The sequence below is a fragment of the Centruroides vittatus genome, unplaced genomic scaffold, assembly GCF_030686945.1.
Source record: "Centruroides vittatus isolate TY-2023 unplaced genomic scaffold, ASM3068694v2 contig_717, whole genome shotgun sequence".
Classification (NCBI taxonomy): Eukaryota; Metazoa; Arthropoda; class Arachnida; order Scorpiones; family Buthidae; genus Centruroides; species Centruroides vittatus.
In genome coordinates this window covers 3,832,831-3,860,436 of record NW_027122456.1, presented here as the reverse complement: position 1 = coordinate 3,860,436, position 27,606 = coordinate 3,832,831, and the positions used below count along the sequence as shown (strand labels likewise).

The 27,606-nt window shown below is 30.4% G+C and overlaps 1 protein-coding gene across 1 annotated transcript in view; it reads right to left on the bottom strand.

Moving 5' to 3' along the window:
• LOC136980704 (A-type potassium channel modulatory protein KCNIP1-like) overlaps window positions 1-19,153 on the bottom strand; it is a 48,366-nt gene extending 29,213 nt beyond the window's left edge. Inside the window, exons 1-5 of the mRNA XM_067276893.1 lie at window positions 18,797-19,153; window positions 18,614-18,679; window positions 7,308-7,388; window positions 5,854-5,931; window positions 4,238-4,362 (exon numbers count right to left, since the gene is read on the bottom strand). Coding sequence (XP_067132994.1) covers window positions 4,238-4,362; window positions 5,854-5,931; window positions 7,308-7,388; window positions 18,614-18,679; window positions 18,797-18,905 — 459 coding nt within the window. The 5' untranslated portion in view covers window positions 18,906-19,153. The remainder of the gene's footprint in view (window positions 1-4,237; window positions 4,363-5,853; window positions 5,932-7,307; window positions 7,389-18,613; window positions 18,680-18,796) is intronic.
• Window positions 19,154-27,606: the final 8,453 nt, after the last annotated feature.

Below are 27,606 nucleotides of genomic sequence, written 5' to 3'. Positions count from 1 at the left end.
ACCTCTACTGTCTGTCGAGATCGTTTTTACTTTATCTTCATCTAGTCCATGTGTAATTATAAATTATCTATTAGTAATAGTTCTTTTCTAAATGTCTGTAGATCTATTCCATTCTCTTCTCTCCTTTTTCTCCAATTCTGTTCTGGGAGTTTTAAATCAGGCATGTAAAGCACATGACCGCCAAATTTCCATTTTATAAATTTAATTTACTTTTTATTGTCAAATACGTATTTGTATTCGACTGCTTCTTTCTCTAACTTCCTTCTTCTGTTATATAATTATGCCATTTTATATTTAAAATTCTCGGAAGACATTTACTTTCAAATCTTCTCATCTTATCAGTTTCTCTCAAGGCCATAAAAGAAGATAAAAATGACTAAAAAATTGAATACTTTTCATTTTATTTTTGAATCTAGAGCTGAATAATCCCAAATTCTATTCATTCCTTTAAAAGCTACAGTTTTGTCTATTCCATTATAAATTCCACTTTTAATATCCTCGTGGTTACTTAACAAAGTCTCTAGATGATTAAATTCCATATATGTTTAATTATATAATTGTTAAAAGTGATTAGGAAATCGGTGTTACTGTGAGTCTCCATAATCTTAGTTTTTATACAGTTAATTTTCAGCCTATTAAAAAAATAACTGTAATATTTATATTTAAATAAATTGGAGACAATATTTCAGAAATTTTTTAAGATATTAATTTTATAATTTTCAAAATTTAAAATAGCAAAATATATAAAATAATATACAGTAGTTGTGTTGTTCAGTTTTATTTATTTATTAAAACTATTTATGGAAAAATGTTAAACTAATTGTTAATCCTTTAAAAGTTCAAAACTTTCAATAAAATTAAAAAATAATCCAGTAACGAGTTGCTTAACTTTCCCGGCGACATTTAAAATTTTGGCGGCGCCATCTGTTATCATATTTTATTTAAAAACTTTATGTATTTTTAACTATTATAAAACGGCAAAAAGCTTAATTTTGTGGGTAGGAATGGGTTTTATAAAAAAAAATTATAAATGCTAATAACGAATAAAATCGTCATTCAGTCCGAGCGTACTGGAGATATGACACATAACCCCCTTTATCTCCTTACCCCCTCGACCTTTAATCACCAAAATTTAATAGCATCAATCTGCCTAACAAACAAACCTCCCTGCAAAATTTCAGAAAGTTTCGACAAAAAACACAAGAGTTATTAAGCTTCAAACAGGGCGAATAAAATCGCCCTCCCACACACTAATAACCATAAATAAAGAAAAAAAACTCCGAATTTTTTGCATTTCTCAACGTTTTAAGGTCCCTCGAGTCCAAAAATGTAAAAGTCTTGGGGAGACACTTTTTGACCGATTGCCATAGTTTCCCTCTTATAGATATAACAGCCGGGAAAGTAATAATTGTCGGCTTAGATATTAATTAGTCATATAACACGTTATTCACGTTATATAATGTCTTATCTCGAGTTAAAATTATGCGTGTTTAATATTGTAATAAAATTAAATTAATTAACTAAAATAGATTTTTAAATTTCATAAAAACATATATTTACTCATTTTAAAATGATTTTATAATAGATATAATGTTGGTCGAAATTTTTATATTTAATAAAACAAAGTTTTGGCAATATATCTTGGAAACAATTCAATTTGCTATTATTTTTTTTTTCTTTAAATAGTTTTCTTAGCTTTTGTAATTAGAATCAAGCGTGTCATTTAAATAAAAAGGATGTCACAGGCTCAATTTAATTTGAATGTATTTTGAGTTTAAGCTAAAACTTTACACGTAACATTAATACAGCCTACGTCTTTTGAAACAGAGTTTAATGAAACAAGGCAAATATTTGAAAGTATCGACTACAAGAGGTTTGAAATTCGATCCATGGCAATTGACCGTTTAGCCAATACTCATAGCAAACTTTGAACAAATCAATTTAATCAATAATAAGATTTCGATACATATGTTTTAACAAAACTTGTTAATTATTATACACGAAACATTATTCGGTTAATGCTACATATGGTTCCAAAATGGTGGATCGTCTCTGATTCAAGGAAACAGAAGAAAGAAAACAGTGGGGACGCACGTTCTAACCTAACCTAACCTATTCTAATAATTTGGTTGGTAATAATTACGGTAATTTATTAGAATAGATTAGGTTAGGTTAGAACGTGCGTCCCCACTGTTTTCTTTCTTCTGTTTCCTTGAATCAGAAACGAGCCGCCATTTTGGAACCATCGGTAACTTTAACCCATTATTCTATTAGAATCAATAAATAATAATAACGAATATGTAATAAGTGTTAATGTAGTGACAATTCTTAGAAGAATGCTTAAGATTTGAAAAAATTTTATATATTTTTTTTTATATTTAAATTTCTTTAATTGCTGATTTTTCAGATAACGTATTTAAACCCAAATTATATCTTATAGTTTTATGTAGTTTCAGAATTATAGTAACACTTAAATTAGTCATCTGGTGAGGTACAACTGTACAGTGTTAACATGAGAAATTTTACTTCGGGAGAATATTTTCCTATCAAAGTGGATTTGGGACCACCAGTTGTTGGGGGAGCCAGCTCTGTTTGTCTATAAGATCACTCTCCGCTGATCTTAAATGTACAGTACTTGATTTACTTGAAATTTATATCATTTGAAGTTTATTTCAGATCTACATTCATTCTAACTTCACGTTATAATTTACCATAAGACTTCAACATTTAAACATAGAAGAACAAAAAATTGTAAGTGTAAATAAGTTATCTGGCAGTGTTACAAATTCGAATAATGCTGCATAATTGCGCAATATTAAAAATATGATATTGAAAACATTTTTAATGACAATTTAAATCGTTTTATTTATCGAATTTTTCGAACAGTCACAAACCCCAAAGCATCAATTCTTTTATTGACTTTCTCATTTTACATTATTAACAGTAAAATGCATTTCGGCTCTTTCCCATCCCTCCTCGGTTACTTTTATATATTATTAATTGTTTTGCCTCTTTACTTTTTCCTGAGATATTAAGATATTCATCAACGTCAGAAAATTAACGAGAAGCCAGCTCCCAACAAACAAGAAAAAACTTATTTTCAAATAAATATACGCTGCTATTCACATTTAAATAATGCTGGTCGACTCTAACTTCAAACGAAATAAATATATTTCATTATAGTATAGATTTAGAAATGATGATATTTCAAATTTTAGTCAAAGATAATTTTTACTTGACGAATATTTTATACACTTTATATATTGATTAATACTTGTTTCATATAAACAATCTGTTTTTTTTGTATACAAATGTAATATGAAGGAAAATATATATATTTATATATACAAATATATGCAAACTAACAATATACAAATTAAAAGTTTAATCATATCTATCACGTAAACTGACGACTGGAATCTTTCCAAGTCATGTAAGGCATATTTATATCTCGAATAAACGTAAAATCGAATGAATTGTAGTAGTCTTTTTGCCTTTTTTTTTTTTTTTTTTTTTTTTTTTTTTTGTCACACAGAGCAGAAGATAGGCGCCACAAAAGCTGCCATCTTTGGCTCACTTGTCTTTCGATAATCGAAAAACGATATGTCTACGGCAATTTAAACGATCCTGAAAGTGTTAAATGCAGATTTGTATATCTGAAAATAATAATAAAAAAGAGACAAACAAGTTCCACAAAAAGAGAACAAGCAGTACGAATATTAACATGTTTTTCTGTTAATTATTTAATCGTTTTCTCTTTATAACCGAAACAAAAATGATAAAAACTGGATAAAAATGTTCTCGAAATAACAAGTTATACATATAATAAAGACTCATCACCTTCCTAATATTAAAGAAATACGTTAAATTATTCGCTGATAGTCGAGTATCAAATTACTTATTATCAGCCTTATTATCGAATTAGACGGTCGTCTCAGAAATTCCTGTATTTATCCGCACTTTTTTCAGATTTCACGTTGTTAAATTGCTATTGAATTGAATTGAATTGTCATCCATTACAATCGACTAAGTTTCGTGGTAAAAAAAAAAAAAACTAAACATTGAATCAATAAATACCCGATGGAGAAAACATCGAACTGGAACATCGCGTTTTAATGAACTAAGAAAAGAATGTTATTAAAGAACCCGTTCATCTCGATCGAATCGATTTCGAACTTGCGTAAGACATTTCCGAACAGAAATCGAACGCGAGAGTATTAGGAAGACGAACACTCACCTGTTTGAATCCGCGATACATGAGCTGAAGCTCCCTGCGGTCGAACTTGGTCAGTTGAATCAGGGTGTCGATGGCTTCCGGACGAAAGCGAATAGTCTGATTGTCCTCGTCTTCCATCTCGCTATCTGTGGAAGCAACGAAGTCAGTCCCGGTATCAACTTTGCTCTCCATTTTTGCTCATGCACGACAATCGCTTCTCTCTCCTTATCATCCCTCTTTTGTTCGAAAGGTCTTCTCGGAAGTCCCCGAGGAAAATACGTCGACGACATCTTAAAACAAGATGATAAAATTTTGTTCTTTTGTCTACACGATGAGTTGCGCGTGGTGCATTTTTTTTTTTTTTTTTTTTTTTTTTTTTTTTTTTCATTTTAACCACAATCTCATGCATAAAACAGGAAAGACCATTATTATTCGGCAACGCTAGACCCGAAATTTAATAAGAAGTAAAAGAATTTCGATTGAAAATAAATTTTCGTAATAATTGAAGTGAATGATTCGAGTTCGGTTTATAGAATGTTAAAGACTTCTGCTTTTTTAGGGAGATGAAAGAAATTTTTAAGGTTGATAATTGCAAAATTTCGAAACATAAATGACTAGAGAATTGAAATTCTCAGAAATTTCCGTGGATACAGTCCTTGATGAAATTATGTAGCAAAACAATCTAATCTGTATGACTGCCTGTATTAGATTATAATAAGTTTTGTTAATAACGTCACAAATGACGTTATAAAAATGTAAGAAAACTTTCTATCCAGATGAAGAAACAGTTCGCTATTCTGAATCTGGATGCTTAGAACACAGTTAAATCCATAAGATGGCTTTTTTCTTTTTATTTTCTCTTTCCATCCTGTAAGCGCTAAGAGGATCTATCTTTTCTTAGGATTATCATGGGGCTTGCTCATAAGATGACCTTAATAGCTAATAAAATGTTAGTCTTTCTTAAATTATAATTCATCGAAATATGCTCAAATAATAGAAGACATGATTTGTTTCATAGTGTGGTTGATAATTTCTCAAATCACTCGGAATGAATAAATGATGATTAATTTATTAAGAACAATAAATTGGATGTCAACTAGGCTGTTTAATAATTACAATTAGAATTAAATCAGAATAAATACCAGAGATAAATAAATGCCTTTAATGTAATTACATCAGAATTAATATTACTTTGAAGTAAATTATATAGAAATTGTATCGTTAATTTAATATAGTGACTTATGATTTATCTGATTGTCACTTTATCAAAGCAAAATAATTCTTAAACGCAAAATTAGGAATAGATTTCTTATGTCATTAAATCCCTTTTTAAATATCGCAAAAAATGCTAATTTATTCAGTTTTTTTGTTTGTAGAGAGTAACAATTCTATGATAAAAAGCCTTTGAAAATTATTCCGTTCCATTTAACCCATTCTCTACGTGTACACTAAGAGGGGGAGAGAAAGATGGAGTCGGTCCTGAGCACGAATTTGCCGCGAATCCGGGTCCTTTGAGCGTTTAAAATGTAAAATGTTAAGTTTAGTGAAATCTAACTGGACAAAGGACCTCTGGGCGGCCTAAAGAGGATAGATGAAGGCGAGAGAAGCGCCAGCGGAAAACAAAATGGATTACTCACCGTGAGAGGAGACAAACGAATCGATACTTCTTCTCCTTCGCTTCTTTGCTTGCTTCACTTTCCGGAACACTTGGCCGACTGAAAAGAAAGCGTTGTCAGTTGCCGAAATTTTAAAACTCGGAAATTTGTGCAAAGTTTTTCTGCATCACTTAGTTATGTCAACCAGAACATTCTGTGCGACTTAGAACTAAGAATAAGTTTTAGTACTAAATCTTCTAATCTGTTCAGGAACAACTTTTAGACAAATCTTCCAATAATTTCTTGCTGTATTATTGTATTATCCAAAATATTTTATATATAAACTATATCATTTTGCATTTTGAAAGAATTACTGTTATGAAGAAGCTGCCCCTGTCTCATTGAAGAATCCGATTTCCATCTGTTTGAAGTTTGAAATTCGTCAATACCCTTCATTCATTCAGATTAGTTGTATTTCAGATCTAAATAAGCACACAATGGACAAAAAACTAAAATCGGCGATGTAATTTACAAGAATTTAAAAGAAACCAATCCAATTCAATGAGCTTTTAAGCTCTTCGTTATTTTGTATGCCAAAATATTTTTACTTTCGGATAATTATAATTCAATCATGTATTAATACATTACGTTTTATTGTTGATTCTATTAAAGAACAGGAAATGGAATCAAGGTAGAAAACGCGATTCGACCGAAATTACTTCACTAAATATGAAAGTTAGCAAAGATGAGTAAAATTAAAGCAGTGGTCCCCAACCCTATGCCCGCGGGCACCATGGCGCCCGCCAATCGTTTTACGTGTGCCCGCCACTGTGCGACCACGATAAAAATAAAAATATTTCGGTTTTCAATAAAATGCTATGTAAAAGTTTTTTTACTTTGAATGATTAACCATTCAAAAGTAGAAATGGCGTCCAACACGGATGAAAGCACAAAGCGAAATGCGACCGATTTCTTTTTCTCCTCCGCCAAATGTGCACTAATTCAATTTCCCATACCTGAAATGAAGTAAAACGATCCGTTCTGAATACCGTAAAATCACGTGTACGGCCCGTAACTTGGAGTGATCTAGAAATTTCAGCAGTCGTTAGCTAAAAAAAAAAAAAAAAAAAAGGTCAACAGCCATCCGTGTGTCAGAAGTAATCTCCGCCACGATATCTCTCGCACCGTCTAGAAATATTCCTGGGTGACACCGCGATATCTGCACCGGGTGTCACCCATGCTAATGTCACATTATATAAGATTTGTTTAGAAGCAACTTATTTAAATGGGGCCCCAATTTAAATTTTGTCTAGGGCCCGCTAGAGGCTTAATCCGGCGCTGTTAACTATGTCCAAATATGAATTCACCTTGAAAAAATAAATGGTGCCCGTCGTCCGGTATTCTGGAATGTGCTCTTAGGTACAAAAAGGTTGGGGACCCCTGAATTAAAGTGTTACCGGAGAAAATCTAAATAGAAAGAAAAATGAAAAACTTACTTTTGGCCGCCCAATATTTCATGTTTTTGACCTCGCGACGACTCTCCTCGTCTTCTTTCCTTGACAGCTTGGAAGGCGAATCTGCGTGAAATTCCACATGTTTCACATGTATTTTTCTTCTCGCATTGTGCCGTGAACCTCCAAACCGGAAACGGAATTTGCTTGGCCCGCCTGTCGACTTATTATTAATCTCGCGGAAAAGTCTAAGAAACGGGGTCCAAATGGCCGAGACAGAATTTTTTTCGATTGACAAAAGATAGCTGAATAGTCTTGCTTAGTTTTACAATTAATTAAATTATTGAAATTAAAAAAAAACAATAAATATTTAGTTCTAAAGCAATATTATGGTCCCATCCCGGAATTATTCCTAAAATTTAGATTCCATTCTGAAATAGCGTTAATCATGCTATTGGGACAACCCAAATTATTCGTTGATTAATAGAGTCTAAACTCGAACAACTTGTTATCGTGATGTGGACATTGATTTATCGATTGGATGTAGTTTATTTACCCGACTTCGTGCCAGGAATTTCATTAATTTACTAAATAATAATTAAAATATCACACGTCTTTTTAGACGGAAAAATATCTTATAGCCTATGTGATTTGGGTCGTCTGAATCGCGAAGGATTTTCATAAAAATTTAAAAAAGTGGCAAAGTACTATGTGATGAAACTAAACCATTCTACAGAATTTAAGTCATATTTCAAAATAATTTTGACGTAGAATTACAGATGTCTTTTCCATACTGTTAATCCGATTAGTCTATCCTGTCTAATTATTCATAATCATTCTTTTCTCCATAACTTCTTTTGTATCCCAAAGTATTAAAAATAGTCATCTGGAGAAAATCGAAACCGAACTTTTTCGTGATAAAATTTCATGACACCATTTAGATAATTATGATGTGAGATTAATGAATTTTCATTTAGCCTGTACGACTTCCATTTTTAGCATCAACCTGCTCTTAAGTTTCTTTATTGTCTTCTGATAATTTACCTTCTACATCTGTTCTAATGATGCTTAAATATAAACAAATTGACTTAATTTATATAAGTTTAAAATTATTTCAGTTAGGTTATAATATATATATATATATATATCGGGCTTATTGGCATAATTAGTTATTAATGGTTAAGGTAAAATGAGGGTGAGATGATGAAAAAAGTTCTGGAAGTCTGAAATCGTAAAAATAAATATTATTTTAAAAAAACTGACTGGACTGGTGTTGTTTTATCATATCAGATAACACAGATCAGATAAAAATAAAGTGTAATTTTTTGTTAAATCACCATCTTACCCTTAGAGGTATGGGTTAGTTGGTGAATAGTATATTGATAAGCCTCCTACCAGAGTCTACTCTGTTATTTTTGTCCTATTACAAGTTAAACTCATTATTCAAGCTTCTACAGTATTATATATATGAAACAAAAGATGCCCGCTAATCTTAACATTTTTCAGGCTACAGTAAACATAAGCATGGGTAAAACATTCGATTTCTTCACTTATTTTTACAGCAATCATGCATAAACAGCACACATAGCAAGCAACTACAACAATATACACTAATAATAAAAGGCGATAGTTTTTAGTTTATACAGTAATTATACGTGTTGGCCATCTCACCCTCATTTACCCTATATTAATTGTAATAATAAAATTTTTATTATTATAAATTTTTATATTTTCACATTGACAATATCTTAAGAACTGCCCCAGAATATCAGGATTATATACAAAATTTATTATTGTAGATTAAGCTACGTATAAAAGCATCTTTAGAATATTAGATAATTTTTCTTAAAATATAAATTTTAGCTATCATTTTCCTTCTATATTAACTGTTATCGATAAAATTTGAATTAATTCGAAGAATTATATATTCATTAATAAAATTTAATTAATTAATATTATAAAAGAAGCTTATATTCATAATTAAATAATGCGATAAAATGTTAATATTACTCAGACTGTATTCTGATTAATTCATATAAATTAATGTAATAAGATTTAAAATTAATGGAAAATCGCTTTAGTTTCTTAAAAATGCAACTATATTAATATAAATTCCGCATTAATGTGCATCATTAATCACAATAATTCATTATACTTATAAAAATTCAGAATTTATTCCATCTCATCTCCATATTCATTGCAAATTCGATTAAAAGAGCACACGTAAAGTATCATTTCTCTCACTTTTGCCAAAATTTAAAACTGCAGAATAATATAACATTTAAAAAAATTATTATAAAAATATAACTTATATCGAGTAAAATAGCATAATTAAACAATTTCTTTCATACTTTTTGGAATTTTAGTTGTAAAATTATTATAGCTATAGTATCATTGATCATAAAAATGGATGTAGTAGTGGTACTAGTAGTTCATAAAACAAAGAAAGAATAAAGAAATAACTTATGACACTTCTCTTATATAAAAAAGGGTTATAAAAAGAAAGGAAAGTTATTGACAGTGATTTTCCTACTTTCAATGATATTTCATTCGACTCTGGTAATGTAAGAAATGAAATGCGAAAATGACATGTAAAAAGAATTTTTTGAAAAATTGAAAAGAAAAATTTTGTGAATCATATCAAAAATTTAAAAAATTCAAAAAGAAAGAAGTGAATATTAAATGAAACGACGAACTTTACTGACTGATTTGTAATAATTCATCAATCATAATGATTCGTGAATTATTACGAATCACGAATAATGACAAAACATTATTGAACAATTGGTAAAAATTCTCAGAAAATACACTTTTTTATCAACATAAATTATTTAGATTCCTAATAAAGTGAATGTAAGAGAAAACTTCTTTAATTATCCGAATACAATTAATTAATGAGAACATTTGAATGTCACACTATAATGTAAATGACTTTGTTTATTATTCAAATCAAATTAAATTTATTACTATAAATTTGAAATTTTTTCACATTTAGACCCTATACAAATTTTTAAAAAAATATAAAGAAAAAAATAGAAACGTTACAAATCATTTAATAGGTAAGAATATTTTATATTGTCAATGACTAGTTTACAAATGTTAAATTTTATTTCGGTTGTTTTTTTTTTTCTTGTAGATTGTTCGTTTATTCGAGTATTGACGAATTCTATGATTTGATCGACTTCTTGGTTCCGGCAGGGCGGAGAAAGTTTCAAAAAATCGACAAAAATATTGAAAATCATTGGTTTATACTTTGCAAGAATAAAATCTCTATTTCTGGATAAGGAATATTGAAATGACTTTCGTTATTATAAAATTTAAACTATTTAACCCATTGTCTCATTCTTAATCCATATTTTATACAAAACAATTATTATGTTCAATTATTATGCCTTTGTGTCCTTTATCATAGCTTAAATCTATCTCTGTATACTAGTACATTATCAATTAACAGGACTTATTATACTGGAAAATTATGGATGCATCCATAATTTTCCAGTATAATAAGTCCTGTTAATTGATAATGTACTAGTATACAGAGATAGATTTAAATTATTATGTTCATTTACAATTTTAGTAAATTTTACCATTTGAATGTCGAATACACTAAATTATAAAACAAATTTTCATCAATAGTCTAGCATGTGTGTTGTATTTGTTTCATAAAATTCTGTATTATATATATATATATATTTTATTTTAAGAACGAATAACGAATGGTTATACTTGTTTTCAATTACCGTAATAAAGAATGCATTGATTGAGAATTTTGTGAAACTTTATAGAACGAATGAAATTACCGGATAAAATATTGCAATGAATCTCATCTACTATAAGAAAGCAATTTGTTAAAACAAGATTTAACTTTGAAATAAAAACGTTAAGACGTAATTATAATTTATCATTTTCTTTGGAATATCTTAACAAAATTTGATCCGTTTCTTGCAAAATTTCTCAGAAATAAGATAATCTCGAATAATTATTTTTCCGATAAAATCTCTGATGAATCTCTAATTTTTATGCAAAAAAAAAATATTCAAATCAATATTTGTTAAGGAGATAAAAGAAACAAAATACTTCTCTATTTTAATTTATTTTATCATTAATATTAGTCACATTAAACGATTTACATAAATATTTTTGAACTTAAATATGTTTTATACAAGTTTAAAAGGTGCATTTATTACTTAATGTAATACGGAATAATATTCCCTATTTGGGCTGAGATTTTAGAAAATTGTAGACTTATAAATTCCCACTGTCGTCCGTCCGTCTGTCTTAATCTCGAGAACGAAGTTAGATGAAATTCGGCACCAGATATGTAAACCTTGGGGACAGGAGGCCCAATTAACTGTATAAGAACTTCCGATACAAACCAGAAGTCACGTTATTTCAATTCAAATTTTCTCCCTGAAAGATGTTAGATAGATAACCGGCACGACTTTATTGCTAGGAAAAGCATGATGTACAGGGGAAAGCCTCTACTAATTTGAGGTAGAGAGTATATATAAGTTAAATAAATTAAAAATATGATTAAAACTTGTAGCCCGAAACAATAAATATTTGCTCGTTTTTAATTTAAGTCAGTTTTATGTTATTCATATAAAAAAAAGTTTAAAATTTACTCTGCTCTACTTTTTTTTATAAATTAGATAAAATTTTAAATCATTTCCATACAATTTACTTATCCTTTCAAATATATTATTAAAATATTTAAGTTACAATTTATTATATAAAACGAGTTAGTTTTTGTGTATATATGAGCATTTGTATAGGCTTATAAAAGATGTATAAATAAATAAAATCTATTTGCTGAATAGTAATAAAAGTTGAATACTTGCATAAAATACTATTATCTGATGAATCAAACTGTATTTCTTATATAGGTCCTAATTAAAATCTACGGATGGACATTATTCTGAGAGAATTGTATACAGAAGGATCTAAGAACGGCAGAAATCGATTTTTTAATACGAAAATAATTCAAATTATATTTTAAGATTTGTTCGATAATAAGAAATTGATGAGAATATTTATTTTGGTGATTTAATTTTAAGATTTGGAAAATATTTCAAGCCGAGCTTATAATTTGTATTGATTCTTTTCAGGTTTATACACGCCTTTGTTATGAATTGTAATTAAATAAAATAAATTTAAAAACTACAATTATGTAACTAATATAAATTAAATGCCTGAAAATATTACAATTTTTGAAAATTAAAGGAGGTTAAACTCAAAATTACAAATGGCAGTCAAATTTACTTCTTTTTCTTTCATAATTATTTAATAAATATTTTATATTATTATGTACTGTACAGTACATATTCTCCATGTAAAGTTTATTTCTGTCATAGATTATTTCTTAAATATAAAAAATAAAGTTGCTATAAACAGTAAAATTGATTTATTTTAATCAATCATTGGAATAATTTTGACATTGTAAAGATGTCCTCCGCATTTTAAATAGAAATTTTTATTTTTATACAAAGAAAATTTTTGTGAAAAATAATTTATTTACTAATATTATATTTTTGATCGAACTATTGCCTTTTTATTATATCTGCAGCCTATTTAAATTTAATCAATAAAAATATGCCATTTAACTCAATTTAAACATAGCGTTAATTAAATTATTGCTATAATTATAAATTTATATCAGAAATTTTAAAATTCTGATCAAATTTTTACGTAAATAAATAGTTTATTATTAATAAAACTACGTTTTTTTCTATTGTAATAACATATATTAAAAGTCCTAAATTGAAGAAAAAGAAATAATACAAACGTTCTAAAACTACTTTTATGTTTGAAAGTTGATTATATTTAATGTATAAAACTTGAAAAATTGTCTTAAAATTAATATCGATGTTCAAAAAAATTATATTTTCAAATCTTTCTTCAGTTTTTTCATATCTTTTGTCACATTTAACTATTAATATTTAACTTTTAATTTATAATTAATATCTAAGCCTATCATTGTTAATATATATCTTTTACTTTATTCAAAAATTCATTAAAACCTTTAAATTTAAGCGCATTTTGCGAATATAAAAACATATTTTTGAATTGGTAACATTAGAAAACAAATTTCTAATTTATTATGTTGATTTTATTATAACAACAAAGTTATTCAAATAAAATAATTCTAAAATAGATGCATACTTCTACATAAAAATTAATGTAATCTTTTAAAAATTTTCTTCTTTATAATTAAATGATAAAATTTTTAAAGATAAATGAACGAGTTTTAAAATATACTCAAAAAATTTTATATAAAAGAGTTTAAGGCCATAAAGTGGAGAAAAAATTGGACCCAGAATAGCCATTTGAAGCAACGAAATAAAAGGGAGATCACATATTTTAATTTTTAAAGTTTTAAACTTAAGTAAAGATCATAAACCGAAAGTTAAGATAAGTTTTTACTGTCTACTGTTTGAAAACATAATACAAAAAATTAATAAATTAAATGCATAAAAAAATGCCACATTTTTAATCATTAAAAATTATCATAAATAAATTAAATATAATTCGGATATGCTTCACTTCTCATACTCGTTGACACTTGCAAGCCCACTACATAACAGACAAAATAGGATTAGTCATATAGTCTATGATAAAGTGCGCCTGATATAACAAATCTATCCTAAAGAATATTCTAAATCTTTGTTCTGTGAAGCAGAAAAACCTATGCTAAATATAAACGAAAATCACGAATTATCATTACAATATTTCCTGTTGCCAAGATAACTATAGTCTATATTTCTCTGCGAAATTACCAGATAAGAGTAGATTTTTGAAGTAAGATTTTAAAATAATAATTAAATAAACGAGAAATTTATATCAAGAAAACCTCCATTATATTATATTTGATTACAAATTATAAGATAGGCATAGAAATACTAATTATTACAAATAAAAAGAGTCTGTTACATCTCGAAAACTATTAGATATATCACGGAAAGAAATGACACAGACACAATCTTCAGTACAACACATACAATCGATTTTTCGCTAGAATTTTTCTAGTATAAAAAATACAAAGATCAGAAGCAGCTGAAACATTTTAATCCTTTTATATTTTGAAAAATATTTAGTATTAAAATATATTATTAAAAATCCTTGTAAGAGAGATTTCAATCGTTTAAGTAAAAAGATCTTTTTATATAAAAGAATTTAAAATATCGAATTTTTCTTTTCTTTTAAGCAATTTGTTTTGATAAATGATTTATGCGATTAGAATTATGATCTGTAGTAAAGATTTAAAAATTTATAAACTCGATTTTTTCCCAAAATAAGGTTCAAATTTAAATAAGAACAAATTATATGAAATTCTACGCCATGTTTCTTTAAATTTCTTTTTAATATTTGCGGTATTATCACTAAAGTAATTTAATGTTGGCAATGTTTTCCAGATAGAACTATCGCTTTATCGGATTTTTCGCTTAAACATTTATGTTCTTCAATACTCCCGAATAGTCTTTATATACGCATTTATTCCGTTCAAAAATCGTTGAATGTATGTACGAGTACATCTGTACGAACATCCGTGGAATAGTCAATGACGTTTCTCACTTATTACGAATTCAGTTGTGCAGATATATCACATATTTCCGCACAAGTCGAACAAGTAGGTAAGCAAAAACAATTGACTATTCCGCAGATATTCAAAGTTGGAATAATTCGATTTTACGTAAATGCTAAACAATGATGCCGACATATCCCTAAGGTAAAAACCACGCTTGCGAATATTATATATGAATACACGATTTCTTTATTGTTCACGGAATACCTACAGACAACCCTCAAGTTATTCGTGAACAAATAATACTTGTTTCTTATCTTTCGTCGGAAATGGAAAATACGAGATAATAGGTCGATATTAATAGAATTAGCTATGTTTTTATTTTCATAAATACCCACTGCTCTTTAGATCGGATCCACTTTAATTAAAGATTACAACAGTTTACCCTTAACTATTCTTTTAAAACAACTCTTCTCTTACTTGTACTGTATACATTTACAAACTCTATTATCAAATTCTCTCTTTCGAAATAACATTTCCTCTCCTGTAGGTAACGACAAAAATTAAATCAAAGTCGTAATTTACTACTGAAAGCATATAAGAGCATATTTTAGACAGAATTTGAGTTTCACTCATTCGTAAAATGTTACGAATGAGGCCAGCAATCGCGCTAATTTCCTACATCTAACAAAATCAACTTATTACGTAACAATAATTGTATACACTTTTAGCAATCTACAATAGTCTTTTTGTTATTTTATTAAAATACAGAAGCGTTTTTTTAATAAAAAACAATATCAGCAATTTCAAGTCTTTTCATCAAGTTATTCAATTTTCTCTGACCAATTAAGAAAAGTTTACCGTATAATTTACCAAGTTTCATCTTGCCCTGGATAACAACTGTTATTTATGATGCGGTACTTAGGAAGATGTATTAAACTCCTAAATCTAGAAATAAATCTCTAAACTCCTATTCTGTATAATATTTATTTACCTTAGTTATACGGTCAAACTTCCAATAATGGCCACCTCTAAACGGCAGGAATGTATTAAATAATTTTTTAAGCGAAAATGCATACAAAATAACTTCTAAACAAATGGCCAATTTTATGTTTCCATTGTCTAGAACAGGGATGGGCAACCTTTTTCTATGTAAGGGCCACATTTAAAATTTTTGAACTGATGCGGGCCGCACACGAGAAAAAGAAACAAACACTCGGGTGAATCAAAATTCATACATGATTATAAATTAACATAACTTAATTAATTATAAATTTACATACTTAATTTGACTTTAATATGTCAAAAATGGTTGAATATTAGTCATTGCTAGTTTTAGTTTTGATGTGAGTCTGTTAGCCGATTTCTTGTTTTACTTTTTACTAAATTTTTAATAAATTGTAGAAAATAACAACAGAATTCTTGTTGCATACTTCCCTTAAATTGGGAAATTTATATATTTTTTAATATTAATGCGGGTTACCCACTCCTGGTCTATAAGTTTAACTGTACTTAACACAGCTCTTTATCTTTTTCTCTGATTATAAGTCGAAATTATTAAAATTAATTTCGTTAACAATTATACGTATGAATAAATTAGGAAAATGTCCCTAAATATTTAAATACATAGGCCTGTATTGTACTGTACGTTAATTTATGTATATATGTGTCTTTTATCTTATAATTTTTAGCTAAAATATAAAGTTTAGACGCAGAATATTAAAAGAAATGAAATAAAACTTCAAATATTCGTAGATGAAACTCTTACAGCAAATCAGATGCAGCAAGAATTTTCAATAACTACATTCGGTTCCTATATAGAGTCACGCAAACAATGCAGTTTGAATAAACTTCGGTAATTTTCAATCGACACGAATGAAATAACAATGAAACGAGCACTTCATTTCAGAGATAATTAACATTTGAATGGCTGCTATTTAAATTCTTTTTAATTAAAAATAAAATAAAGTTAAATTTCTCTTCAGTATTCTTCGTAGTGTAAGTGTGTACAGAGAAGTTGCTAGCTAGCTAATTAGGAATATTCATTTGATGTTAGTAAATCACAACCGTTTGAGAAGTGGAAAAGAGAAATTAACAAGAATAATGATTACGGAGACAGACGCTAAAGAGAAAGTGAAATTGACCTCTCAGGTGGAACCGTATTATGCCATTGCGCAGCCGTCGAATTGCGATTTGGGATTCGGATAATTATTTGAGCGTCGTTAATAAGCGGGTAGATGAATAGGTTTATAAATCTTTAAATCCAGTAAATGGATTCATTTGTAATAAATAAAGCAGAATCGCGATATAATTTATCCCGTCATCAGTTATTTTCTGGCGAATTACTGACCCGCACTTAAAGAGGAAGGCACAGTCGCCATATCTGTTAAAAATTCGGATGACGGCGCCTTTCATCCGAAACGATTGGTCGAAAAACGATCGGAGGTAATGATTAATAACGGCGCGCTCGGACTCCATTGTGGCGAGACAGAAATCAAATCGTACGTCTCGATTCCGTTCCGGTAAAGCTAGACTTCCGGTGGCCCGACTTACCGAATTTCATTCCATACAGGCGACAATTCGACGCGTCAGATGAGCCATTCGAGCAAATAGCAGACAAGGGGAAGACCGTATTCTTCGTTTTTCACGTTTTACGAACATTTCTATTGGTCGAAATTGTGTTGAGAGTTTTTAAAAACGTTTCCCCTACCAGGCTTTTGCTTGAAAAAACTATTCTTTTCTTGATGTTTTAAATTTTTATATCAAATTTTTATGCGTAATTCTCTTGAATTTTGTATAAAACTTTAATAAAAAAATTAATAATTAAAATAAAAAGTTTTCGCTAAAACAGTTCTTCGCTTCGTAATTGAACGATACCTTTACTGATAGCAGGTGATACCTATCGACTTTTTTTTTATAGATGTTACTCTACTATCTTGTGATGCTGAGGATGCGTCACTTTTTATCGTCGTCAAATGTAGTTTTAGATAGAAGAAAAATAAAAGAAAAAAATACGTGTAAAAATTCGAGAACTTAAATAATTAAAATGCTAAATAAATTAGCGTATATTTTAAAAATCGAAAAGGAAGGAAGGAATGTTAAATGCGTAAAGAATGGCGAATAAAAGATATTTTTAATCTGTAACGATTGCCTTAATTAAACAAATATTGTACACGTTTACGGATGGACTCGCTACCTCTTCCCATAACTTCGACATTTCGATTTTCGTAGCTTAAAAGTCCAGAAATTTCTCGCGCATTGGCCGTTTTAACACCGGATATTACGTCATTTGGGTCATCCTCAATTGCTCCTTAAAGCCCTTGCTTGGCATCATCTGTCAGTACTGTTTGGCGTCTTCCCAAACGCTCCCACCCTACTGTCAGAGTCTGCTGCAAGCTTCGTATCGTCGATCAAAATCTTTTACTTGGCTCTGCGTAAAGGGGTCCGAAATCTCAGCAACGATAACATCCAAATACTGTGTATAGTCCACATTCGCGCTATACCAAGTAATTTCGGGTGTTTTTTAATAATATATATCACAGGTTCATCCCGTCCTTCCCGCTCGGCTGTTTTTCGTTGAATTTTTGATTTTTATACAAGATTAAAACTGTGGAACCGATAAATCACAGAGTGGAGAGAATATCGATGCCTGAGACCGTCGTTCTTCTACCCTCCGCCGCGATCGATGGAGGGAGGAGGAGGAAATGGGACGACGGCGCCGGACGGAGCGGGCTTCCCCTATTTCGGGGAGATTTCCGGAGTCGGAAGGCGGGCCGGCCCGACGCGGGAGGAAAACGGCACTAGACGTCGGACGGGAAGCGGAACTCACCCGCGCATCCGGTCTGCGTGGAAGAGTAATGGTACTCGGCGGTGGGAATCAAGGTGTCCGTTTCGGCTAGAAAGGGTGGAAGAGAAGATGAGTGCGCACCGGACTTTCTCCGGCGCCAAAATGGCGCCGCGCCTTTGGATCCATCCGGGAGGACGGTGCGGAAGAGGATGAAGATAGACTTACCGTCCTGCTCGGAGTGGATGTCGGGAAGCTTGGCGAAGGAGAACCTCTTGGTCCTGACGCCAGCTCCGTTGTCCTGTCCAGACGAAACGCTTTCTTTCCTCGAAGACATCAGAGTAGTCGGGTTAACCGGGGTCCGGGTCGGCCTCCACGCATCCTACGAACGGCCGTCCGCGTCCGGAGGCCGCTCAGCAAGCAGAGACGGTCGCACGAAGAAGAAGCGGCTGCGGGCCTCGCTGGTCCTTCCGCCGGATCATGGTTTCTGTCCGGACGATTATCCCTCGTTTCCGTCGCCGACGTCCAGTCCCGGCCGCCTGCTTCGCTCTTCCTCCGGCCGGTCTTTCATCCGAGGCGCATGCGCATTCCATTCGCCGGAATCCGCACTCCCAGCCGCGCCGGCGCGTGTATTGGCGCGCGCCACTCTTTCCGGCTGGCGCCGAATGGCGAATTCCATTCTTTTGTAATCTGAATGGGAATTTCTCTTCATGTATCAATATTTGTACCACGTGACGTATTAAATCGATTCGGGGGATAAATGTCGATAAAAAATACCAACGTATCAAATTCACCCGACTATTATTATACAGATGACAGTTTTTTATACGTGCTTTTCTATTTAGATATAACAACGTTAAGAACTAGATAAGTAATAAAAGAAACGATACAGAATTAAATAACTTTAGTAATCAATATTATTTTTTCCTATTGTTTTTCAATTCCCATAAACTTTCACGTGTTGAACTCTTAATTTAACATGTTCTTGATGGTCGAACATCATTTTATTAAAAACAGATCTTGTATCCAATAAAGATTTCGAATAACAGAATATTTTAAATTACTATACTCTTTGTCCTGTAAAATTTCGAAAGAGATATTTATGATAGATGATTTCAGGTGTAATAATTAACAGCCAACTTGCTAGTAAGTCTAGCAAATAAGAAGCCAACTTCTTTAAAACGTAGTTATATTTAGTGAGATTCGAGAAAAATCAATACCTTTTGAATCTTTAATATAATAAGTCGGTTCGTAAAAGTCTTGCAATCAATTTGTTTTGCATAAAAGCCATATTTTTTCTTTACTATTGAAAAGCTGATAGAAAAACACTAGAAAAAACTTTAAATAAGTTAAAAACTAACGATATTAAAAGGAAAAAATATATATATTAATATAATACGTGTTGAAACATATTCAGGAAAATTACGTTTATCGCATTTTCATAAATTTAAATATTTTCTCAATAAATTTACAGTTTTTTAAACTTTTTTTTAAAAAAACAATTTAACACTTCATTAGTTTTTTGGTTTTAATTACTACGTCAATTGGATATTTTGCAATATTTTTCTGAATTTTTCAAAACACTTTCATTTTGATAACGTTTTCTAAATCACATCTGAAGTTTTATAAATCAAACTTATTGTAAAAATAATAGAAAAATATTTACAGAAAATACATTCGTTAATCAAAAAATTTTATTAAAACAAATGATTGTTTTTAGAGGAAAGATATGTAAGTTATATATTATTCGATAAAAGTTCTTTGACCGACTATTTTTAACAAAAATACAAAACAATATAATATAATATTAATGGATAAAATATTTACGTATTAAAATGTACAGAAACATGACAAAAATAAGTGTTCGGTACACACATAAAGTTCATGTCTTATTCCTTGATAAGTTTCCAAATTCGTATTATGATTATAGAATTTAATATTTAAATAATACGCAGGAGGTGCTTATGCCAAAGCAACCAGTTTCGTTACTTTATAATATCGTATATCGCATGACTTTAATTAGACAAATTTAACTAAATAAAATGATTGTAAGGTAGTTGAATAACATTCTCCGAAAAACGACTTTATTCCTCCTAATCTGACTCGAGCAACACCCACGTTCTCAAAATCCTGACAAGCCACTGATAATACAGCTATCATATGCAATCGATAATAATTGGGAAAATTAAGGCAGACCACATAAAAACATAATCGGAGCTAGGTGTTAAATATTAGCCTACGTGTCAGAGATATCAGTTTTTTAGCTTTATATAGAACTTGCATCTTTTGCAGAATGCATTGTCTCAAATTAACGTTATAACTCGATGACTAAATCAGAAAAGCTTCTATGTGTGATCCATTAACGTCTTCTTGCAAGAGGAGCTCGTTTAAATTGAAGTGGATAATATGAGGAACTGATTTGAGATTAGTGAAAATATTGTTTTCTAATTAAATCAGATTTAGGTCCTCAGATGATCTGTGACATGATCTGATATAAAGAATCAGAGATCTTTCAACCAAACTAAAAAGACAATTACAGCGTTGATAATTTAATTAATGAGGACTGTTTTTATTGGACGTATTCGAAACTTGATTTCTGCCTGCTCAACGATATATTCGTAAAATATTGAAACCTCCAACATGTCTTTAATTTTTTTTTTTTTTTTGTATAACAGGAACGCTTAAAACTAATCGCATTTAGTAGGATGCTCTACCATTTTTTAAATATCCACGTGTGTTAAAAATTAAAACACATAATTGGTTTCATCTCATCACACAAATGAAAACAGAAATCCAAACTCTTTTATGTCTTTTGTTGGACTTGCTACGCAAAGAATGCTAATTGACTTATCGATGAGCCAGTTCTCTTGGTTTATATCCGTTAGAACACTTAAAGGATGCCGTGAAAAGAATAGGCTATACTAGACGTTTATACTGTGCAACTGTCAATTTGCTATTCAGAAACTTGTATAAACCACTCAGAATTCCAAAGCATAATTTCATATTTGAAAAATTTGGTTGTTAACATTAAATTTAAAATTGGTTACCTTACTCCTGGATTGAATTACTATCGCAGACCCGGTTCTTTAAGAGATGAGCATAAATATTAATTTTTTAATGCTGCTTTACATAAATGATATTTAATGACTTTTATATATTTTTAAATAAATCAGGATATTTTGTTCATCTATACATTTTTATGGACAGCTTTCTCATAAATTTTTAAAAATTGTAACATTCTATTCACTAATTTGTAAAGAGCATATTTAAGCTTGTTTCATATTATTCATTCATATCATCAAAATAATAAAAGTACATTACATTTGAGATAATAAAAAAACTAATACTTTTCAACTATTCCAGCGATTTCCAACGCTCTTGGTGGTTTAGGGGTATGCACTATAAGAATATTCGAATTCTGTGTTGAAGCCTTTGACGACGTCACAGTACTCGGTGCTTAGTTTTAAATAAAAACATAATTATAATTTCACTATATTTATCTTCCTTCAACGTTTTTCGATTGAAAAAACTTTTCTTACATGTACTGTACAGCGCTGTATAACTAATCAAGACGCCATTGTTTGACGCAAAATAAAACTTTAAAAAAAGGAAAATAAAACGAGTCAATTTTTAATCATGTTTTTAAAATTTATTTAATTTAAAATATATGCTCTCCATCTCAAATTAATAGTGTATTGCCCCTGTACATCATATATAGTTATTCGGGGTCTCCTGCCTTTGAGCTTTCCATATCTGGTCTATTAATAGAATTCCATCTAACTAACTGTTCTCGATATTAAGGAAAGAAAGACAAACTGACGGACGACAATGAGAATTTGTAAGTCTACAATTTTTTTTTAAATTACAGTCTAATTAGAAAAATGGGCTGCAAATCAAGAAAGGTTGGAAACCGCTGAACTATTTAAAATCAAAAATGAAGTATCCAGTAGAACTCGGATTTGTTTTCCGCTTACATACTCAATAAGTTACAGATATTAAACAGACTAGAACCAGTTTATTAGAGTCGTCTTAGGATTAAAATATGATGATTTGATCTCGCGGTAGTCCTACTACGAATCCTTAAAGATAAATACTATTTATTTACTAGTAAAATCTCTGCTAATATTTTCCCATAACCCTTATAAATAAAGATAATATGTATTGTACTGTACAGCACTGATAAGTTTCTGTATACTCATGATATCATCATAAACAGACTAAAGTAACTTGAAGTAAACATCGATTTATAATTGTAAAATTTAAATTAAATGTCAGTCAAAAACGTACTTTTTATAAACTAATTGCATTATGGAACCAACTACTTTTACTATATTAAAATAAACTATTAGAAATGTCTTTGATATAAAAATTTTATTAAAAGATTACTTACCTCTGTACAACTAAAATACTGGTATGTGAAAAAAAGTTGTTTTTCTCTCTGTTGTTGTCTAGTATTGTTTTGTATCTACGTAAATAAAATAAAATTAAAATATACAAATGTTGAGTATAATAAATACTGTATTTATTACAAAACCTTGTTAGAAAATTCTAAACAATAAACAATGTTAAAGATATTAAACAATTAATAGTACTGTAAATAGAAAATTTAAATAGAATTTTTTAATGTAATGATATTGTCCTCTTAATGCCCACAGAATGAAAGAGTTTTTAAAAAATGTAGCCTAAGACTCAAATAAAATGGTCATTTTACATAATGTAAAAGGTCTTACACAAATATAATTGTATCCATTCATTATTGGCCAGACTTTCTTCGCATGCCGAATATCAAATGTTAATAAATTTATGTAAATCGTTCATCTAAGAGAGATGTCGTTTACAAATTTGCCAATCACATTTGGTGACAGGAAAACAGGAATATTCTTTTTTAATTCAAAAATAACAACAAATAATGATGATCTGTTGTCATAGTTAATTTCCTAGTACAAATATATTGTCATTGATGAAAATGTTTAATCTAAAGCCTTTCAATCAAGGCTTAGTCATATTGAGTTAACATGTTAGAACCAAATGCAATGGTTCATTTAACATTTCTTTATAATATTAACTGTACAAAATTTTAGTTAATCGCAGCATGTAAGTCATCATAGTTTAATTTTAAGTTTGTGCCATAATATTGTTGGAATATTATGGCACAAACGTATCAGATGTCATTAATTTTTCAATTTTTCCTTGTCCATTTCTTGTTACTTGGACTAGATCCAAAATACATCTTTTTTATACTAATTTATACAGAAGTAATGTACTGAACATAATATATTGTAATTTAACACGTCAATTAATTAATCTGAAGAATAACCTTAATTTTATTATATTTGAAAATAATATCAATTATCAATCTTATCCCAAGGCATTTGAGCAGGGGGTTCCTAGAGGGCAAACCTATAGAAGTCAAAGAAAATTGAAGTAAATAAAGTTGTTTATTGTATTCAAGTAGTAAAACCTTAAAAGAAGCAGCAATACACACACTTTCTCCTTCGTTTGTTAGACGAACGTCGAGGCGTCCATAATTCACGTACTCATTATCCAGTTTGAAGCCTATTTCAAAACACTTACAACATTTAGTGTGTTTTAGCACTTAGGCTATTAATAAAACACACTCCTACCTAGAAGATAAAGCCACAAACATTAAGCTTATAAAGTTATGCATAGCTATATTTGCTTCATACAATAAAATTTACAACTTTACAAGCATACGAAAACAAGGATAAAACAAAAAGAAGTTGATATTAAACACGCGTAATTTCATAACAAGCAGTATTAAACCCATTTTTAAACATATAAATAATTCGATGATGACAAGATGATGTTTTATCTTTATAATTTGAGTCATTCTCAAAAACGTATCCCCAACAAACGCTTAGTTCTATTTGCTTAACACGTTCTTTAAACATTTAAAGCCAGGAATATAAGGATCCTCGAAATGAGCGATGTTAAAACGGGAAAAAGATTGATTTATTATATTAATTACAAATTATAATGAGAAATAGAGAATAATTTAAAATGTACAAATGTACTAGCTTTAAAGCTAGGCTGTGCTGAAAAACAGAACAATCTAGATAAAACTGACATAACAAATACTTAAATTATTTGTGTTTTGTCTTCAAAATGAATAGTAATGCTATAAAAATGGGAAAATATTGTACAAACTATTTACATTAAATTTCTATCCACTTTCATTAGTTTCATTAGTATTTTTTTATACATTTTTCTTGCAGAACAGTTGTTTAAATCATTAACATAAATATAGTCGCTACACTGAGCCTGTAATCTTCCCGTTGGTAAGGTCGTCTTCAGATTTCGTCCCCGGGTCCCACGCCAAATACACCGATGCGTGTTCCCGGGAACTCAAGTGTCGAATCTTCTTGTTGTAATGTTGTCCTCAGAACTCGAGTGTCGAATCTTCCCGTTGATAATGTTGTCTTCAGATTTCGTCCCCGGGTCCCACGTCAAATACACCGCCGTGTTCCCGGGAACTCAAGTGTCGAATCTTCTTGTTGATAATGTTGTCCTCAGAACTCGAGTGTCGAATCTTCCCGTTGATAATGTTGTCTTCAGATTTCGTCCCCGGGTCCCACGTCAAATACACCGCCGTGTTCCCGGGAACTCAAGTGTCGAATCTTCCTGTTGATAATGTTGTCCTCAGAACTCGAGTGTCGAATCTTCCCGTTGATAATGTTGTCTTCAGATTTCGTCCCCGGGTCCCACGTCAAATACACCGCCGTGTTCCCGGGAACTCAAGTGTCGAATCTTCCTGTTGATAATGTTGTCCTCAGAACTCGAGTGTCGAATCTTCCCGTTGATAATGTTGTCTTCAGATTTCGTCCCCGGGTCCCACGCCAAATGCACCGATGCGTGCTCTCGGGATGAAATTCTGTTACAATACAATTCTAAAACTTCTGTTACAATACTGTACATTATTGATTTTTATCGTTTGTTAGAAGTGCTGTTTAACAATAGCCAGAAAAAACATAGTTTGAATGATGACGTTTTAATTATTAAATTCTGTAGAAAAGTATTTTAAGTCAATTATACGAATTAATAATTCGGGTTTTTGTTTGTTTTTTTTGAAAAGCTTCTATAATATTTGGAAGTAGAAAATTTTTCAGATAAAGCATTTAAATGTTTATTATTAAGGCTTTAGAAAGAGATTCAAAGCACGCAGAAGGGCTCAGACTTCCATTTTCTTTTGCATCGACGAGTTTTATTGACAGACGATATTCGTTCAGTGCATGTTACGTAGGCTACTTACAAATGTGATTTATTCTAGAATTATCCTTCACGAATCTTTAATTTGCATGTAATGCCACGAATGTATAATAATTACCGAAAGAAAAACTTTTAGAAAATTAATTAGCTTCAAAGTGGGTGTACAAAATCGTGCTATATACCTATATAAACAAAAGACAGTTGTCAGCAGGCCATCAATAAATCTTCATTCACATTGTACAGAATATGCATATAAGTTAAAATTCGTAGAGTTAATGTGAATGTCATAAGAAATGTATTTTCCTATGTCAAAAATAAGAAACTATTTCACCCCAAGTAATATTTCTCACTGTAAAATTGTATAGCGTACTTTATTTACTGTTAAAGCTAATGAATTATTTTTAAAAAGAAAGAAAGAAAGTTTGCCTTTATATAGTTGTATAAGTGCATCAGAGGATAAGCTATCGTTTTCTCATTATATTGTCGAAGATATGTAATAAAATACAACAGAGAGAATGCAAATGCACCTATTTATTAACTCTATTATCATTACGAATATTCCGATGAATAGAGGCATGTGTGAGTGGAGATTTTAATAAGTCTACCGCTTCTTTTCGAAAATTTTGCCATTTATTGTTTTGAAATCTTCGCTTGCTAGTGGCTACGGGATCCGAACCCAATAAATACAAGTTTAAAATATTTGTATTTGTTTTCTGGCGCAATGCTTTATGTACATTTTAAAATATTTATCGCGAGCTTTTCGAGCCTCTTCCGTCAGCTGTTCTATGGGAAGCAGTACGGAATATATCCTATAATTTAATGACCGGATATGAAATACTTGTGTAATGTAGGTGGCATACAATAATAAAAGGAATTCCTCAAAATTATTTCCTCGACATTGCTTTCTCCGGCTTTCTCCGAAAATGGAAGACTGAGCCCTCCTGCGTGCTTTGAACTCTTTCTATAAACTTATTCTTATAATATCATATTGGTGGCAAGACACTTTAGCATCCACCAAAACAACTAGAGCATCTTCACTTGACATTAGCTGCGATTGTTCCAATGATTTTATGTATGCTTTCATATACCTGCTCTCTCTCTCTTTGGACTTCCTATCGTCATCTCTTTTAAAATGTTTCGGGCTTGTGCTTTTTCTTCGACTCTTCATATTTGTGTGGTATATGTTAAAAATGAACAAGATTTAGAACGATTTAGATTTGGAATGATATATCAACACAACAACTGAAAGTTTAGAATAGAGAATGATTACTGTTTGTTACATGGCTAGGAGTTTCGGAATGTTTGATGATTACTATTTATTACTCCAACTCACATCAAATAAAAGAACTGGATGAATGTACTTCGTCTAATATAACCTTAATCTTTCCAGTTAATCTCTTTCACATTTGTTCTAACGTTTCGACCCACCCTGGGTCATCTTCAGGAAATCGTTGTAATACAAAAAATAAACGTGCAGAATTGGAACGTTCAAATCGAATGCAGTCCGATTCAAATTACTGTGAAACGGTTAAGTTTGTTGATGGAACATTCTCTCGTGCTATGATGACGATATGGCGCGTGAGAAGATCTCGGTGTAAATTTACTGCATAATCGTTAAAATGAATGCTTTACGACTCAAATACCGTGTGATTTCCCTTCATAACAGTATTTCCACGCTTGTGAAATGCTAGCCGCATCTTTATAGTTAATGCACGTGTTTTTCAATCCAGCCTTGTAAATTTCTAGTGTTTCCATTATTCTAAGCTGGTCTGTGCGTGGGTGAGTCTTATGATACGAGCGTTTTTTAGATC